We start from the raw sequence: 16,639 nt of genomic DNA on the forward strand, positions 1-16,639 counted from the left end.
TGTCTGTTACTAGTGTAAAAGAATGCTTGTGATTTTTGCTCATTAATTTTGTATCCTGAGACTTTGCTGAAGTTGCTTATCAGCTGAAGGAGATTTTGGGCTGAGACAATGGGGTTTTCTAAATATACAATCATGTCATCTGCAAACAGGGACAATTTGACTTCTTCTTTTCCTAACTGAATACCCTTGATTTCTTTCTCTTGCCTGATTGCCCTAGCCAGAACTTCCAACACTATGTTGCATAGGAGTGGTGAGAGAGGGCATCCCTGTCTTGTGCCAGTTTTCAAAGGGAATGTTTCCAGTTTTTGCCCATTCAGTATGATATTGGCTGTGGATTTCTCATAAATAGCTCTTATTATTTTGAGATACGTTCCATTAATACCGAATTTATTGAGAGTTTTTAGCATGAAGGGCTGTTGTATTTTGTCAAAGGCCTTTTCTGCATCTATTGAGATAATCATGTGGTTTTTGTCTTTGGTTCTGTTTATATGCTGGATTACGTTTTTTGATTTGCATATGTTGAACCAGCCTTGCATCCCAGGGATGAAGCCCGCTTGATCATGGTGGATAAGTTTTTTGATGTGCTGATGGATGTGGTTTGCCAGTATTTTATTGAGGATTTTTGCATCGATGTTCATCAGAGATATTGGTCTAAAATTCTCTTTTTTTGTTGTGTCTCTGACAGGCTTTGGTATCAGGATGATGTTGGCCTCATAAAATGAGTTAGGGAGGATTCCCTCTTTTTCTATTGATTGGAATAGTTTCAGAAGGAATGGTACCAGCTCTTTCTTGTACCTCTGGTAGACTTCGGCTGTGAATCCATCTGGTCCTGGACTTTTTTTGGTTGGTAGGCTATTAATTATTGCCTCAATTTCAGAGCCTGTTATTGGTCTATTCAGGGATTCAACTTCTTCCTGGTTTAGTCTTGGGAGAGTGTAAGTGTCCAGCAAATTATCCATTTCTTCTAGATTTTCTAGTTTATTTGCGTAGAGGTGTTTATAGTATTCTCTGATGGTAGTTTGTATTTCTGTGGGGTCGGTGGTGATATCCCCTTTATCATTTTTTACCGCGTCTATTTGATTCTTCTCTCTTTTCTTCTTTATTAGTCTTGCTAGCAGCCTATCAATTTTGTTGATCTTTTCAAAAAACAAGTTCCTGGAATCATTGATTTTTTGGAGGGTTTTTTGTGTCTCTATCTCCTCCTTCAGTTCTGCTCTGATCTTAGTTATTTCTTGCCTTCTGCTAAGTTTTGAATGTGTTTGCTCTTGCTTCTCTAGTTCTTTTAATTGTGATGTTAGAGTGTCAATTTTAGATCTTTCCAGCTTTCTCTTGTGGGCATTTAGTGCCATAAATTTCCCTCTACACACTCCGTTAAATGTGTCCCAGAGATTCTGGTATGTTGTATCTTTGTTCTCATTGGTTTCAAAGAACATCTTTATTTCTGCCTTCATTTCGTTATGTACCCAGTAGTCATTCAGGAGCAGGTTGTTCAGTTTCCATGTAGTTGAGCGGTTTTGATTGAGTTTCTTAGTCCTGAGTTCTAGTTTGATTGCACTGTGGTCTGAGAGACAGTTTGTTATAATTTCTGTTCTTGTACATTTGCTGAGGAGTACGTTACTTCCAATTATGTGGTCAATTTTGGAATAAGTGCGATGTGGTGCTGAGAAGAATGTATATTCTGTTGATTTGGGGTGGAGAGTTCTGTAGATGTCTATTACGTCCGCTTGGTGCAGATATGAGTTCAATTCCTGGATATCCTTGTTAACTTTCTGTCTCGTTGATCTGTCTAATGTTGACAGTGGGTTGTTAGAGTCTCCCATTATTATTGTATGGGAGTCTAAGTCTCTTTGTAAATCTCTAAGGACTTGCTTTACGAATCTGGGTGCTCCTGTATTGGGTGCATATATATTTAGGATAGTTAGCTCTTCCTGTTGAATTGATCCCTTTACCATTATGTAATGGCCTTCTTTGTCTCCTTTGATCTTTGATCAGAGATTAGGATTGCAACCCCTGCTTTTGTTTTGTTCTCCATTTGCTTGGTAGATCTTCCTCCATCCCTTTATTTTGAGCCCATGTGTGTCTCTGCATGTGAGGTGGGTCTCCTGAATACAGCAAACTGATGGGTCTTGACTCTTTATCCAGTTTACCAGTCTGTGTCTTTTAATTGGACCATTTAGTCCATTTACAGTTAAGGTTAATATTGTTATGTGTGAACTTGATCCTGTCATTATAATATTAACTGGTTATTTTCCTCGTTAGTTGATGCAGTTTCTTCCTATCATCGATGGTCTTTACATTTTGGCATGTTTTTGCAATGGCTGGTACTGGTTTTTCCTTTCCATGTTTAGTGCTTCCTTCAGGGTCTCTTGTAAGGCAGGCCTGGTGGTGACAAAATCTCTCAGCATTTGCTTATCTATAAAGGATTTTATTTCTCCTTCACTTATGAAACTTAGTTTGGCTGGATATGAAATTCTGGGTTGAAAATTCTTTTCTTTAAGAATGTTGACTATTGGCCCCCACTCTCTTCTGGCTTATAGAGTTTCTGCCGAGAGATCTGCTGTTAGTCTGATGGGCTTCCCTTTGTGGGTAACCCGACCTTTCTCTCTGGCTGCCTTTAACAGTTTTTTTGTTCATTTCAACTTTGGTGAATCTGACAATTATGTGTCTTGGAGTTATTCTTCTCAAGGAGTATCTTTGTGGCGTTCTCTGTATTTCCTGAATTTGAATGTTGGCTTGCCTTACTAGGTTGGGAAAGTTCTCCTGGATGATATCCTGCAGAGTGTTTTCCAACTTGGTTCCATTTTCCCCTTCACTTTCAGGCACCCCAATCAGACGTAGATTTGGTCTTTTCACATAATCCCATACTTCTTGAAGGCTTTGTTCATTTTTTTCCTCTTTTTTCTTTAGACTTCTCTTCTTGCTTCATTTCATTCATTTGATCCTCAATCGCTGATACTCTTTCTTCCAGTTGTTCGAGTCGGTTACTGAAGCTTGTGCATTTGTCACATATTTCTCATGTCATGGATTTTATTTCTGTCAGTTCGTTTGTGGCCTTCTCTGCATTGATTATTCTAGTTATACATTCTTCCATTCTTTTTTCAAGATTTTTAGTTTCTTTGCGCTGGTTATGTAGTTCCTTCTTTAGCTCTGAGAAGTTTGATGGACTGAAGCTGTCTTTTCTCAACTCGTCAAAGTCATTCTCCATCCAGCTTTGATCCGCTGCTGGCGATGAGCTGCGTTCCTTTGGAGGGGGAGATGCGCTCTTATTTTTTTAATTTCCAGCATTTCTGCCCTGCTTTTTCCCCATCTTTGTCGTTTTATCTGCCTTTGGTCTTTGATGATGGTGACGTACTGATGGGGTTTTGGTGTGGGTGTCCTTCCTGTTTGTTAGTTTTCCTTCTAACAGTCAGGACCCTCAGCTGTAGGTCTGTTGGAGATTGCTCGAGGTCTACTCCAGACCCTGTTTGCCTGGGTATCAGCAGCAGAAGCTGCAGAAGATAGAATATTGCTGAACAGCGAGTCTACCTGTCTGATTCTTGCTTTGGAAGCTTCATCTCAGGGGTGTACCCCGCCGTGTGAGGTGCCCCTAGTGGGGGATGTCTCCCAGTTAGGCTACTCAGGGGTCAGGGACCCACTTGAGCAGGCAGTCTGTCCATTCTCAGATCTCAACTTCCATGTTGGGAGATCCACTGCTCTCTTCAAAGCTGTCAGACAGGGTCGTTTGCGTCTGCAGAGATTTCTGCTGCTTTTTTTTGTTTGTTTAGCTGTGCCCTGTCCCCAGAGGTGGAGTCTACAGAGACAGGCAGGCCTCCTTGAGCTGCTGTGGGCTCCACCCAGTTCGAGCTTCCCAGCGGCTTTGTTTACCTACTTAAGCCTCAGCAATGGCGGGCGCCCCTCCCCCAGCCTTGCTGCTGCCTTGCCCTTAGGTAGCAGACTGCTGTGCTAGCAATGAGGGAGGCTCCACAGGCGTGGGACCCTCCTGGCCAGGTGTGGGATATAATCTCCTGGTGTGCCGTTTGCTAAGACCCTTGGTGAAGTGCAGTATTGGGGTAGGAGTTACCCGATTTTCCAGGTGTTGTGTGTCTCAGTTCCCCGGCCTAGGAAAAGGGATTCCCTTCCCCCTTGCACTTCCCAGGTGAGGCGATGCCTCGCCCTGCTTCAGTTCTCGCTGGTCGGGCTGCAGCATCTAACCAGCACCGATTGTCTGGCACTCCCTAGTGAGATGATCCCAGTACCTCAGTTGAAAATGCAGAAATCACCCGTCTTCTGTGTCGCTCGCACTGGGAGCTGGAGACTGGAGCTGTTCCTATTCGGCCATCTTGCTCCATCCCCCTCAACAATTCTTAAATCCTAAAAATTTAGGATTCAACTATCCTAAATCTATATGCACCCAATACAGGTGCACCCAGATTCATAAAACAAGTTCTTAGTTCTCCGTAAGTGTGTGTTACCCATGCTGCATGTTAGTTCCTTATAATTATGGTCCTAAGGATTTACAATATACTAAAATACTTCCTAAATAATTAAAGAAGTATTAATTATGCAGCAAGATCTCTAAGGCTCATATCCCTCCAACAAGTAATTCTATTTCTAGGAAGCTGGCCAGAGGAAAAGATTAGAGATATCATCAAATATTTATGTATAAAGATATTCTTCAAAGTTTTAATTTTAATATGAAAACATTGAAAACAACCTAAGTATCCAAATACCATACTACATTTATACAATTGCTGTTAAATATTACATAATCTATTAAAATATTAATGAGGACTTAGCAGCCAGAAATGCTCACAAAAATTGTATTTAAACAACAGCCCATAGACCTACATCTCAATCATTACATTCATGTGTATCAGTGTACACACATGCACATACAAATGCAGAAAAAAAGGATTTGGAGGAAATGCATCAAAATATTAACTATGACTATCTTCAGGTGATGGGAATTCAGTAATTTTTTACTCCGCTTTTAATGGTTTTTTATTTTCCAGTTTTTCTACTACATACATGGATTACTTTGATACTTAGAAGACATAAAATTTTTAAATCCATTCACTTTTGTATATTATTTAGTATATTTTAGTTTTTTAAGGGTGATCTTTTTAACCATATACCATCTTACTTCCAAAAAGATTTGAGATACTTAACAAAAATATATACACCAGACTAAAATAAATCAAATAAAGAAATTGAGACAAAAATAAGAAAAGAACTTGCAAACTATCTCTCTATACATATGTATATATGCAAACATGTATTTACATACATATGTCAAAGAACTGTTTCAGATACAAAGAACTGAAGGAAATTTCTCTAGCTTTCTCAGGAAGGGTATATTGGAGGTATGGCAGATGTTGTTTTAATTTGTACAACAGGAGTGCTATTGGCTGGGCACAGTGGCTCATGCCTGTAATCCCAGCATTTTGGGAGCCAAGGTGTGTGGATCATCTGAAGTCAGGAGTTCAAGAACAGCCTTACCAACATGGTGAAACCTTGTCTCTACTAAAAATAGAAGACTTAGCCCGTTATGGTGGTGTATGCCTGTAGTCCCAGCAACTCGGGAGGCTTAGGTTCAGTAACTCAATATCATGCCACTGCACTCCAGCTTTGACAACAGAACGAGACTCTGTCTCAAAAAAAAAAGAAAAAAAAAAAGGAGTGCTAATTAGGTAAATTAAGTGAATCACAGTTGGTGATTGGAAAGAGAGGAGGTAGACTAAAAGTTAATTAACCAAGACCTGCAACAGTATGACTGAGCCTGAGCGTGATCGGCAACTCAAAGAACACCTCCTAAAAATGCACAAAGAAAAAGACAAATAGAGATTTAGACAGATTTTCCCTTATATTTTGTCACCTTTATTCAAGTGCCTTCAAAGAAAAAAAATGGAAATACTAAAAGTATACTTAAATTTCTATACATAAAGTACATCAAGAAAATAAACATTGCTCTCCTATTAAAAAAATGTATTGAATATAGTGTACTCAGCATAGCACTTACCTTCACTGACAGCATGGGGTTTAACAATGCAACAGGTACAATTGGTAAATTTAGCAGTGTTTGCCGGCCCACAACCTCCACTTGAAGGAAAAAACAACTCCATTTCCTAAAAACAGAGAGAAATGATTTTGACAAATGTGATCTCTTAGCTGGAACTTACAAGATATTTCTGTGGGGGAGGAGGATCATGCAATTACTTTTAGAGTTTCATACAAATTTTTTGTTTCAGATTTTCTAAAAATGAGTTTTACAAAGACACAGTGATTAGATTAACCCTGTTTCAAGACTTATAACCGGAAGAGCATATAAAGAATTATCAATCAAAGCAATGAGAATATGCGTCATTTTGTTCCAGGAATATAGTGGACAAAGACTTAATAAATTTTGAATATTGGAAATACCATTATAAAGTTCTTATTCTCCCCAAAGCATTAGTTAATTAGACACAAATTTAATTTTAAATTTTTCATTAAAATAAGTAAAATAAAACTTAAAACTAGGATATTTTATAGGAAGAGAGATTAGTATCAGGAATCTGAGAACTACAGCTACTTAAAACTAACTATAGGCCTAGTATAAAATAAAATCAAATGATCCATGTTTTATAAACAGATTTAGGCTGTGTTATTCGCGGTGGATGTGGTTCACTAAAATGACAACCCAACAATTTGAATTAGCCATAAAGATGGTAATACTAATCAGTTCTTTTAATTACTTAGATGCTTTTCTGCCCCTAAGCTTTCACTGCTATTATTTCTACTATTCCCTATAAAACCCTCTGACTCAAGTTCCAAAGAACCTTACCAATGTGTAAAGAGCCACCTCAAATACCACTTACCACTAGGAGGCATTTCCTGATGCCTCCTGTCAGCAACCTTTACTCCCCCAAAGTTATGGTTATTTGGGTACTTGCCTTCCATCAAATTATAAATTTGAAAAAACGGGAACTAAGTTGCATAGCTCTGTAGGACCCATAGCACCTAAAACAATGCCTGGCTCAATGCAAATAGCCCTTGGTATATATAAGGGATTGGTACTCAAATCCCTGTGTGTACTCAAATCCATGCATGCTCAAGTCCGCAGTCAGCCCTGTGGAACCTGCTTACAGGAAAAGTCAAATCTATGTAGATGCGAGTTTCACATCCTGAAAATACTGTATTTTCAATTCTTCCATTGAAAAAAATTCACATATAAGTAGACCCGTGCAGTTCAAACCTGTGTTGTTTATGGGTTAACTGCATTTATTTTTCATTAAATTTAAAATGAAAAGATTATAGAATGTGTTAATATGCCACATTGATGAGCATTTTTTTAAACACAAGGACAATGAGGAATTATTCAAATAGTAGTGTATATACTTGAGCATTTCCAGTGGTAAGACATTAGAATAAAAAGTGTTCTATTCCTAAGATATCAAGTGCCTTTCTATCATATTGCTGCCATTATGTATTATTATTTTTAATGAATAACAACAGCAACTACCCCTTTTAGTCCTATACCAGATGCTTTGATTGCATGGTCCGAGAGAACCTTTATAGTACAGATAAAAATTCAAATACCTACAGGGACCTGGCAGATGATCAATGAAGGAATGAAGAAGAAGTGGTGTGACAAGAGAACATGACAGAGTAGCAAACTGGAAAGGACATGCCCTTTTGAGAGTTCCCATTGGTCTCTTCCCTTCACAACAAAACTCAAAAGAAATGTCTTTCTTTTCCATTTTTGCTTCCTCTCCTACAGTCTCTTTTAAACCCATAACCAATTAGGTTTTCATTCCACCAAAGCTGCTCATTAAAATCCCTTACTGCCTCCATGTTGCTAAGTCCAGTGGTTAATTACTCTCAGCCCTCACCTTACCTTACCAAACAGTATTTGACAGAGTTTGTCACATCCTACACTATGGAATGTTTTCATTACTTGCCTTTCTTCCTACCTCACTGGCTACTCCTTCTCAGTCTCCTTCGATGGTTTTCTCCTATCTAGCTGACCTCTATGTGTTGGAGAGTGCCAGGGCTTAGTTCATCTTCATTACTTGTTCACTAGCAGTTTCTCAATGAATGTTTGGGAATGACCGAAATTCAGCAGCTAATAAATTCTGCATGTGCTAAACAAAATAAATGTATCCAGTGTATAAATGAGAAAAATAAGACTCAGAAAGCTTAAGTAACAAGCCCTTACAAGTTAGCAAGTGGCAAAGCCAGGATTCAAATCCAAGTGACTGTAGTTCCAAAAACCCTGTATTTTTTCTATTATCTGTCTTTCCAAAGTGAAAAGCAGTGCTAAATTGTTCTATCTCTAGTTTAACAAATTATTTAACAATTAGCTGACCAATTATTTTTGTCTTAACTTTCCTTTAATTCCTTTTCTCACTCAATTTCTAAAAATAAAAATGACAGCTTTCCAAGTACCCAGATTTTCAAGTACCATATTTACCTATGCTGAATAAATATTTATTTATAAAACATAAAGATTTTACATAAATACATCTTCTTAGTGAAACATGAATAAGAGCGCTTTTACTAAGTCATTGTTGTGGCAATTAATTCAAAGTCTTTATACAACAAGTAAAGTCACAAAAATAATATCTGTGTTCCTTTGGGATTTGAGGGGCTAAAATATTTTGCATAAAATCTGTTCTTCCAAAGATTCTTGCTATTATCCTTGTGCCTTTACATTTTCCTAAATTCCCTAGTAGGAAAGAATAAATATTTATAGCTTTACAAAAAACTAAAAATTCAGACTCAATTTGAAAGCTTTAGGTATATAATTTTTTAATTTTTTAAACAAATTATAAAATATAGAGTTGTACTTCTTCATAAAGTTTCACCCTGATAGGATTTCCTGGTAATTTCACTAAAACATTTGTAATTAATCTGTACTAATAATTTTATTATAATAACAAAAGTATGGCTAAATGGTAGTCAGTTCAAAGTTTCTCCAAAACTTTTTACTTGTAACAGTAATTTAAAATGGATATCATTTCTGTAAATGTTCCAAATTAAAACAGTATAGATCAATGGAACATAACAGAGGCCTCAGAAGTAACGACACACATCTCCAACCATCTGATCTTTAACAAACCTGACACAAACAAGCAATGGTGAAAGGATTCCCTATTTAATAAATGGTGTTGAGAAAACTGGCTAGCCATATGCAGAAAACAGAAACTGGACCCCTTCCTTTCATCTTATCCAAAAATTAACTCAAGATGGATAAAGACGTAAACATAAGACCTAAAACCATAAAAACTCTAGAAGAAAACCTCAGCAATACCATTCAGGATATAGGCATAGGCAAAAACCTCTTGACTAAAACAACAAAAGCAACAGCAACAAAAGCCAAAATTGACAAATGGGATCCAATTAAAATAAAAAGCTTCTGCATAGCAAAAGAGAAATTATCATCAGAGTGAACAGGCAACCTATATTTGGGAGAAAATTTTTGCTATCTATTCATCTGACAAAGGGCTACTATCCAGAATCTACAAGGAACTTAAACAAATTTACATGAAAAAAACAAACAGCCCCATCAAAAAGTGGGCAAAGTATATGAACAGACACTTCTCAAAAGAAGACATTTATGCAGCCAACAAACATATGAGGAAAAAAGCTCATCACTGGTCATTAGAGAAATGCAAATCAAAACCACAATGAGATACCATCTCATGCCAGTTAGAATGACGATCATTAAAAAGTCAGGAAACAACAGATGCTGGAGAGGATGTGAAGAAATAGAAATGCTTTTACACTGTTGGTGGGAGTGTAAATTAGTTCAACCTTTGTGGAAGACAGTGTGGTAATTCCTCAAAGATCTAGAACCAGAAATAGCATTTGACCCAGCAATCCCATTTCTGGATATACACCCAAAGGATTGTAAACCATTCTATTATAAAGACACATACACACATATGTTTATTTCAGCACTATTCACAATAGCAAAGACTTGGAGGGAACCAAGCCAAATGCCCATCAATGATAGACTGAATTAAGAAAATGTGGCACATATATACCATGGAATACTATGCAGCCATAAAAACGGATGAGTTCATGTCCTTTGCATGGACACAGATGAAGCTGGAAACCATCATTCTCAGCAAACTAACACAGGAACACAAAACCAAACACTGTATGTTCTCACTCACAAGTGGGAGTTGAACAATGAGAACACAAGGAGTTACACACCAGGGCATGTTGTGGGGTGGGGGCTAAGGGAGGGATAGCATTGGGAGAAATACCTAATGTAGATGATGGGTTGATGTGTGCAGCAAACCACCATGACAAGTGTATACCTACGTAACAAACCTGTGCGTTCTGCACACGTATCCCAGAACTTAAAGTATAATAATAATAAAAAAAAAAGAAATAGACACAGCCACCTCAACCTTCGGCAACCACAACCTTGATCAATCAGCAGACGGCAACATCAAAGTAAGATCAGCAAAAAGATTATGACTTGCTGAAGGCTCAGATGATTGTTAGCATGCATTTTTCAGCAATGAAGTATTTTTAATTGATATGTTCATAGTTTTTTTTTAGACATAATGCTATTGCACTTAGTAGCCTACAGTATAAACATAACATTTATATACCAGGAAACCAAAAAATTCATGGGACTCCCTATATAGCCATATTCACTCCATGGTGGTGGTCTGAACCAAATCCACATTATCTCTGAGGTATGCTTATAGATGAATAGAACAGAACAAACTGCTGAAATTGACCCAGCAATATATATATATATATATATATATATATATATATATATATATATATTCAATACATTTTCAACAAAGGTGCAAAAGCAATTAATTAAAGAAATAAAGTATTTTTAGCATAATGCTGGAAGTATAGCTATGTAAAGAATAACAAATTGTGATCATACCTTGTACCATACATAAAAATTAACTCAAAATGGATCATAGAATTAAGTATAAAAACTAAAACTATAAAACTTCTAGAATCAAATAAAGAATGAAATATTTGTGACCTTAGGTGTGGGAACGGTTCTTTAGACTTAACACCTAAAGCATAATACATTAAAGAACAACTGATACTGGACTTCATCAGAAGTAAAAATTGCTCATACGAAGATATTGTTAAAGAGAATGAAATGCAAACCACATACTATGAGAAAATACTTGCAAATCATATATCTGGATAAAGAATTTGTATGCATAATATAAAGAACTCTGAGCTGAGTGTTAAAAGACAAATAAAAATTACCTGGGCAAAGGGAGAATTGGAATTTCAACGCAGAGGGGTAGAATGAGTAAAAGCAACAGAGCAAGAATCCCACAGTAAATAGAAGGTGAGGCAGGATATAAGGCTGGAGGAGGGCTGGGAGACAGATCACTGAAATGCTTTGGAAACTATGTCAAGGAGCTTGAATTTGATTCTGGGAATAATGGAGTACTTTAAAATATCTTTAGTAGTCATGAGATGGATGGATTAATATTTTTAGATAACTCGTTCTGAAACCTACGTGGAAGATACATTTGAGGTAGAAAAGTATATTCCAGGACTCTTGCAGCAGCCCAGGTCAGAACTAGAAGAGTGATGGTAGGAATAGAGAAGGGGAATAATTCAAGAAAATGTTTAGAAATGTTAGAAAAACCTACAAGATCTTTTGCGGATTCTATTAGGGGGATAAAGAGGGCAGAATAAAGAATACTGGCTCCCAAATTTCTTTCCTAGAGATGTACTGAATACACAAGGAATACTTCGGTAAATTATAATCAGCACAGGCTGAGCATGGTGGCTTATGCCTGTAATCCCAGCATTTTGGGAGGTCAAGAAGAAGGACCACTTGAGGCCAGGAGTTTGAGACCAGACTGGGCAACACAATAAGACCCTATCTTCACAAAAAATTAAAAAATTAGCTGGACATGGTGGTACATGCCTGCAGTCCTAGCTACTTGGGAGGCTGAGGCAAGTGGATGGCTTGAGCCCATGAGTTCAAAGTTATAGAGAGTTATTATCACACCAACCACTGTATTCCAGCTTGGGCAACAGAGTGAAACTCTGTCTCAAAAAAAAAAAAAAAAAATTGTAATCAGTTCTGTTTTAAATGTATTGTTTCTATGTAAGTCTGAAACTCTAAGGACAATCCTAGATAGAAACTTAGGTTAATTTACATTTTTCCATATAAAATTATCTCACACAATTTATTGACGAATCAATCTATCCCTTGTCCACTGATTTATAATGGCACCAACTTCTCATTATATGTGGGTCATCTCTTGAGCACTCTAGACTGTTGCACTGATATACTTGCCTACTCCCATGCTAATACCACAGTTTTTCCTACTAAAGATTTATGAAAAGGCTTGATATCCCTTAAAATAAGTCTCACCCTATTATCACCACATCTTTTTCTCCCTCTTCAAAACTGTCTTAACTGTTCTGGGCCCTTGGCTGTTTCATAAGTTTGTTAAACATCATGAAAATCTGTTCTAAGATTTTGAATGAAATTACACAATTTATAGATCAACTTGGAGAGAACTGCTATCTTCAGGATACTGACTCTTCCCATTCATAAACATGGCATATATCTTCATTTATTTATATCTTTTGTTATTGTCTACAATAAATATTTATAATTTTCTCCATAAAGATCCCCCACATCTTTTGTTCAATTTATTCTAGGTGTCATAGACTTTTTTTTGACCACGTGAATGGAAATCTCTTCTAAAATTACATTTTCTAACTGGTTATTTCAAGTATATCAAGATTACTATTGATTTTTGTATATTAATATTAGATCCAGTGCAAATTACAGATACAGGTTTGGGGAGCACCATGAAAGTAAAATATTAATAATAAAAGATAACATCCATTCATTAAATAGTATGTTCTAGGTACTATACTAAGCACTGAAATAATTTCATTTAATCCTCAAAGACCACTACAATGCAGGTTCAATCATGATCTTATTTTACAGACTAGGAAACTGAAAATTAGAGCAAGAAAAGGAGTAAAGCAAGAAGAGAAGCCTGCAAAATACCAACGTCTGAAAGGACAAGTGAAGGAAGAAAAACCAATTAGTAAGACACAAATCATGGTCTCCAAAGACAATATTTTCAGGACTGATAAAAATAATGCCAAATTTTAACAATTGCTCACAAATGAGTAGTCAAAGATAGCTGAGGAATGAAAACAGTGAATATAAGTCTATGTTTTGGTAAAATCTGGAGAGATGGAATCAAAAATTAGACAATAACTAATAGGAACTCAAGGTAAAGAAGAAGCTGTTTGGGGCTGCATAAGTTTGGGGCTGTGATGTTTTTCAATTTTTTAAGACCTATGGTCTTTGCTTCTTCAAATAAGCTCTATTTTCCAGTTACAATATTTTTCCTTAATTCCTAGAGCTACCTAACATAATGTCAACAACACTCACTCTTCCCAAGACAAGGGTAAAAATATATATATATCCTAAAGGGTTCCTACAAATAATATTATGGATATTTCAGGGACTAACAGCAGAAAGAGGTTAAAAAAATTAAATGCACAAAATATAAACAAATATGTTTAAGACATTTCTTTAGGTTAAATGGCAATGGTAGCTGCTTTGGATTGGATGTTTGTTCCTTCCAAATCTCATGTTGAAATTTCATCCCCAACGTTGGAGGTGGGGTCTAATGGGAGGTTTGGATAGTAGGGGTAAATTCCATGAATAGAATAATGCCCTCCCTCCGAGGTGAGCGAGTTTTCCCTCTATTAGTTCCACTGAAAGCTGGTTGTTGAAAATAGCCTGATGCCTGTGCCTGTGGCTTGCTTCTTCTCTTACCGTGTGATCTGTGCAAATGCAGGCTCCCTTTTACCTTCCATCATGAGTGGAAGCTGCCTGAGAGCCTCACGAGATGCAGATACCCAATCTTGAACTTCCTGGCCATTGGGACTATGAGCCAAATAAACCTTTTTCCTATATAAACGACCCAGCCTCAGGTATTCCTTCATAGCAACACAAAATGGACTAAGACAGCAGCTAACTTAGCAAAAGTTGCTCCACTACAAGATATAACTAAAATCTGACAAGTATATTTGTGCTCAAATTTATTAAATGATCTAGTAGAAACAAAAAAGAAATGGATGCCATAAGGTGGTAATAGGGTGAAATAGGCAGGAAATATCAGTAAACATGGTAGTGACTTTCAGTTCAACCTCAATTATTTCCTTCATTAATTAGTTATGTTGATTATTTTTATAATGCTTTAAAATATGATTGGTAATTTAACTATACAAACAATACCACATTTACAATAAATGTCTACTACTAAGATGTGGTCAAAGACTATAATTGCTTTCTTGCAGGTATCTTTAACTTCCTTAACACTTTCATCACATTTGTTTCACAAAACCACAGCCATGGTTAAAGCCAGCTCTCCACCTGCTCCTTACCTTCAGCCATGCAGTTGAACCGGCTGGAGAACCACACTCATAATTCATGGCCATGAATACAAGATGGGCTATTAATTCAGCATAGCAATCACACACTACATTTCCCTGATCTATTCCTTTTCCAGATGACCATTTCACATATTCTTCTCTCCCTTCAGACCGATCAATACCTTATCCTTCATCCTCACTTTTAGCTGTTTTGATCTTGCTTCCTAGTTAAGAATCAGCATCTGTGTTCACATATTCTCCCTTCCCATCTGTTGCTACAGACGAGTACCTGAGATGCACGCCTGCCAATCTCTCCACCTGGGTTCTAATTTCCATTCCCTTTTGCCTAATTAATGAAATTGCTCCAACAAGTCTCCCTCTTTTTCCTACATCATCAATTTTTTACCTAAAACCTCTCATCTTAAAAAAAATTGATCCTGCTTTTCTTGACAGCTACCACCTCATCTCTTTGCAGGAAAACTCCTCAAAAGAAAAAGTTGTCTATATTCATTAACTCCAATTCCTGTCCCACAATTTTCTTTTAAGTCTACTCCACACAGGGTTTTGCCTCTACCTCCCCATCAACATTGACCTTACAAAGTTCACCAATGATATCCACATTGCAAAATTTAACAATCCATTCTCAGTCCTCTTCTTACTTGATATATCTGCCATATTTGACACTACTGGTCATTCTCTCATTTTAGAATATTTGATTCACTTGGCCTCGAGGACATAATTATCTCAGTTTTTCCTCTTACCTCTCTGGTGGCTCCTCCTCAACCTCCTTTGCTGCCTTCTTTTCCTTGACCTTTTATCAAGAGGCAGCTTTATCTTTGGTGCTCTTTCCTTCTCTATCTACACCTTCTCCTTGGTAATCTCAACCAGTCTCCCAGCATTAAATACCATTGATGTGCTGATAACTCTAAGCTGTATACTAATTTTTTTCATTCATCAGTCTAATTGGATAACTAACAAACAGGTTAAGTTTACAAATGTCCAAAACGTAACTCCTGATTTGTCCATTCATTCTGACTCTAGCCACAGTTTGCCTCATTTTAGTTTATGTAAATTCTATCCTTCTGTTAATCAGGCTAAGAACTTTGGAGTAATCCTTGATATCTTTTTCTCATACTCTACATTCAGTCTAGCAGAAAATCTTGTTTCTTTGACCTTCAACCATTAATATATATTTTAAAATATATTCATATACTTCTTTCATTATTACCACCTGGGTCCAAGCAATCATCTCGCTGGGTTATTCCAACAAACTCCTGATTAGGCTCCCTGTTGCCGTTTTTGCCCTCTATTGTCATTCTTTTTTTCTTTTTTCAAGATGGAGTCTGACTCTGTCACCCAGGCTAGAGTACAGTGGCGTGATCTTAGTTCACTGCAACCTCCACCTCCCTGGTTCAAGTAATTCTCCCGCCTCAGCCTCTGGAGTAGCTGGGATTATAGGTGGGCACTACCACATCAAGCTAATTTTTGTATTTTTAGTAGAAACAGGGTTTTACCATGTTGGCCAGGCTGGTCTTGAACTCCTGACCTCAAGTAATCTGCCCGCCTTGGCCTCCCAAAGTGCTGGGATTACAGGCGTAAGCCACCACTCCTGGCCTCTATAGTCATTCTTAATGCAACAGCCAGAATGATCCTTTTAAATGGCAAGTGGAATATATCAGTCCTTTGCTCAAAACCCTAAAATGGCTCTATTTTTTCAGAGAGAAATCTAAAAGTACTACTACGGCCTATAAGACCATATAATCGTTCCCCTAATTACCTCTGTAACCTCATCACCCTCTTCCTCCCTCTCTCATTCCTATCCAACCACACTGTCCTCTTTGCTGTTAGTTGACTATTCTAGACAGAAATATGCTATTTAAGGAATAGTGAGATGGTTAGTATGCCTGGAACACAGTGATTAAAATAGAGATTGATCAAAGATACAGTTAGAGATAGATAGGGGCCAGACTAGATAGAGTATTGGAGGCTACAATAAAGACTGTAGATTTTATTCTAGAAGAGACAGAAATTCACTGAAGGGTTTTCAGCAGGTGAATGTTAATCAGATTTGTCTTTAAAAGATCACTGGGCATAGTTAATTGTACTTGGGCAAGGTAAAATTTTCATAAATTGAGTGTAAGAAAAGAAGAAAAAATAATTTGGAGGCTATTGTAGCAGTTCTGGCAAAATACATTAGTGATTTAGACCACAATGATCAGATTCAGGGTTTATTTTGAAAGAGCTGAAGGGACTTGCT

The 16,639-nt window shown here is 37.1% G+C and overlaps 1 protein-coding gene across 8 annotated transcripts in view; it reads right to left on the minus strand.

Annotated features, from left to right (window-relative positions):
* LOC105493024 (NME/NM23 family member 7) overlaps positions 1-16,639 on the minus strand; it is a 208,637-nt gene that overhangs the window by 130,609 nt on the left and 61,389 nt on the right. For all 8 annotated transcript variants that reach the window (XR_011610935.1, XM_071075327.1, XM_011760446.2 and 5 more), the window contains one exon: positions 5,999-6,104. Coding sequence is in view for 7 of the 8 variants with exons in the window: in XM_071075327.1 (XP_070931428.1) it covers positions 5,999-6,104 (106 nt within the window). In the remaining variant the exon portion in view is untranslated. The remainder of the gene's footprint in view (positions 1-5,998; positions 6,105-16,639) is intronic.

Source organism: Macaca nemestrina, chromosome 1, assembly GCF_043159975.1.
Source record: "Macaca nemestrina isolate mMacNem1 chromosome 1, mMacNem.hap1, whole genome shotgun sequence".
Classification (NCBI taxonomy): Eukaryota; Metazoa; Chordata; class Mammalia; order Primates; family Cercopithecidae; genus Macaca; species Macaca nemestrina.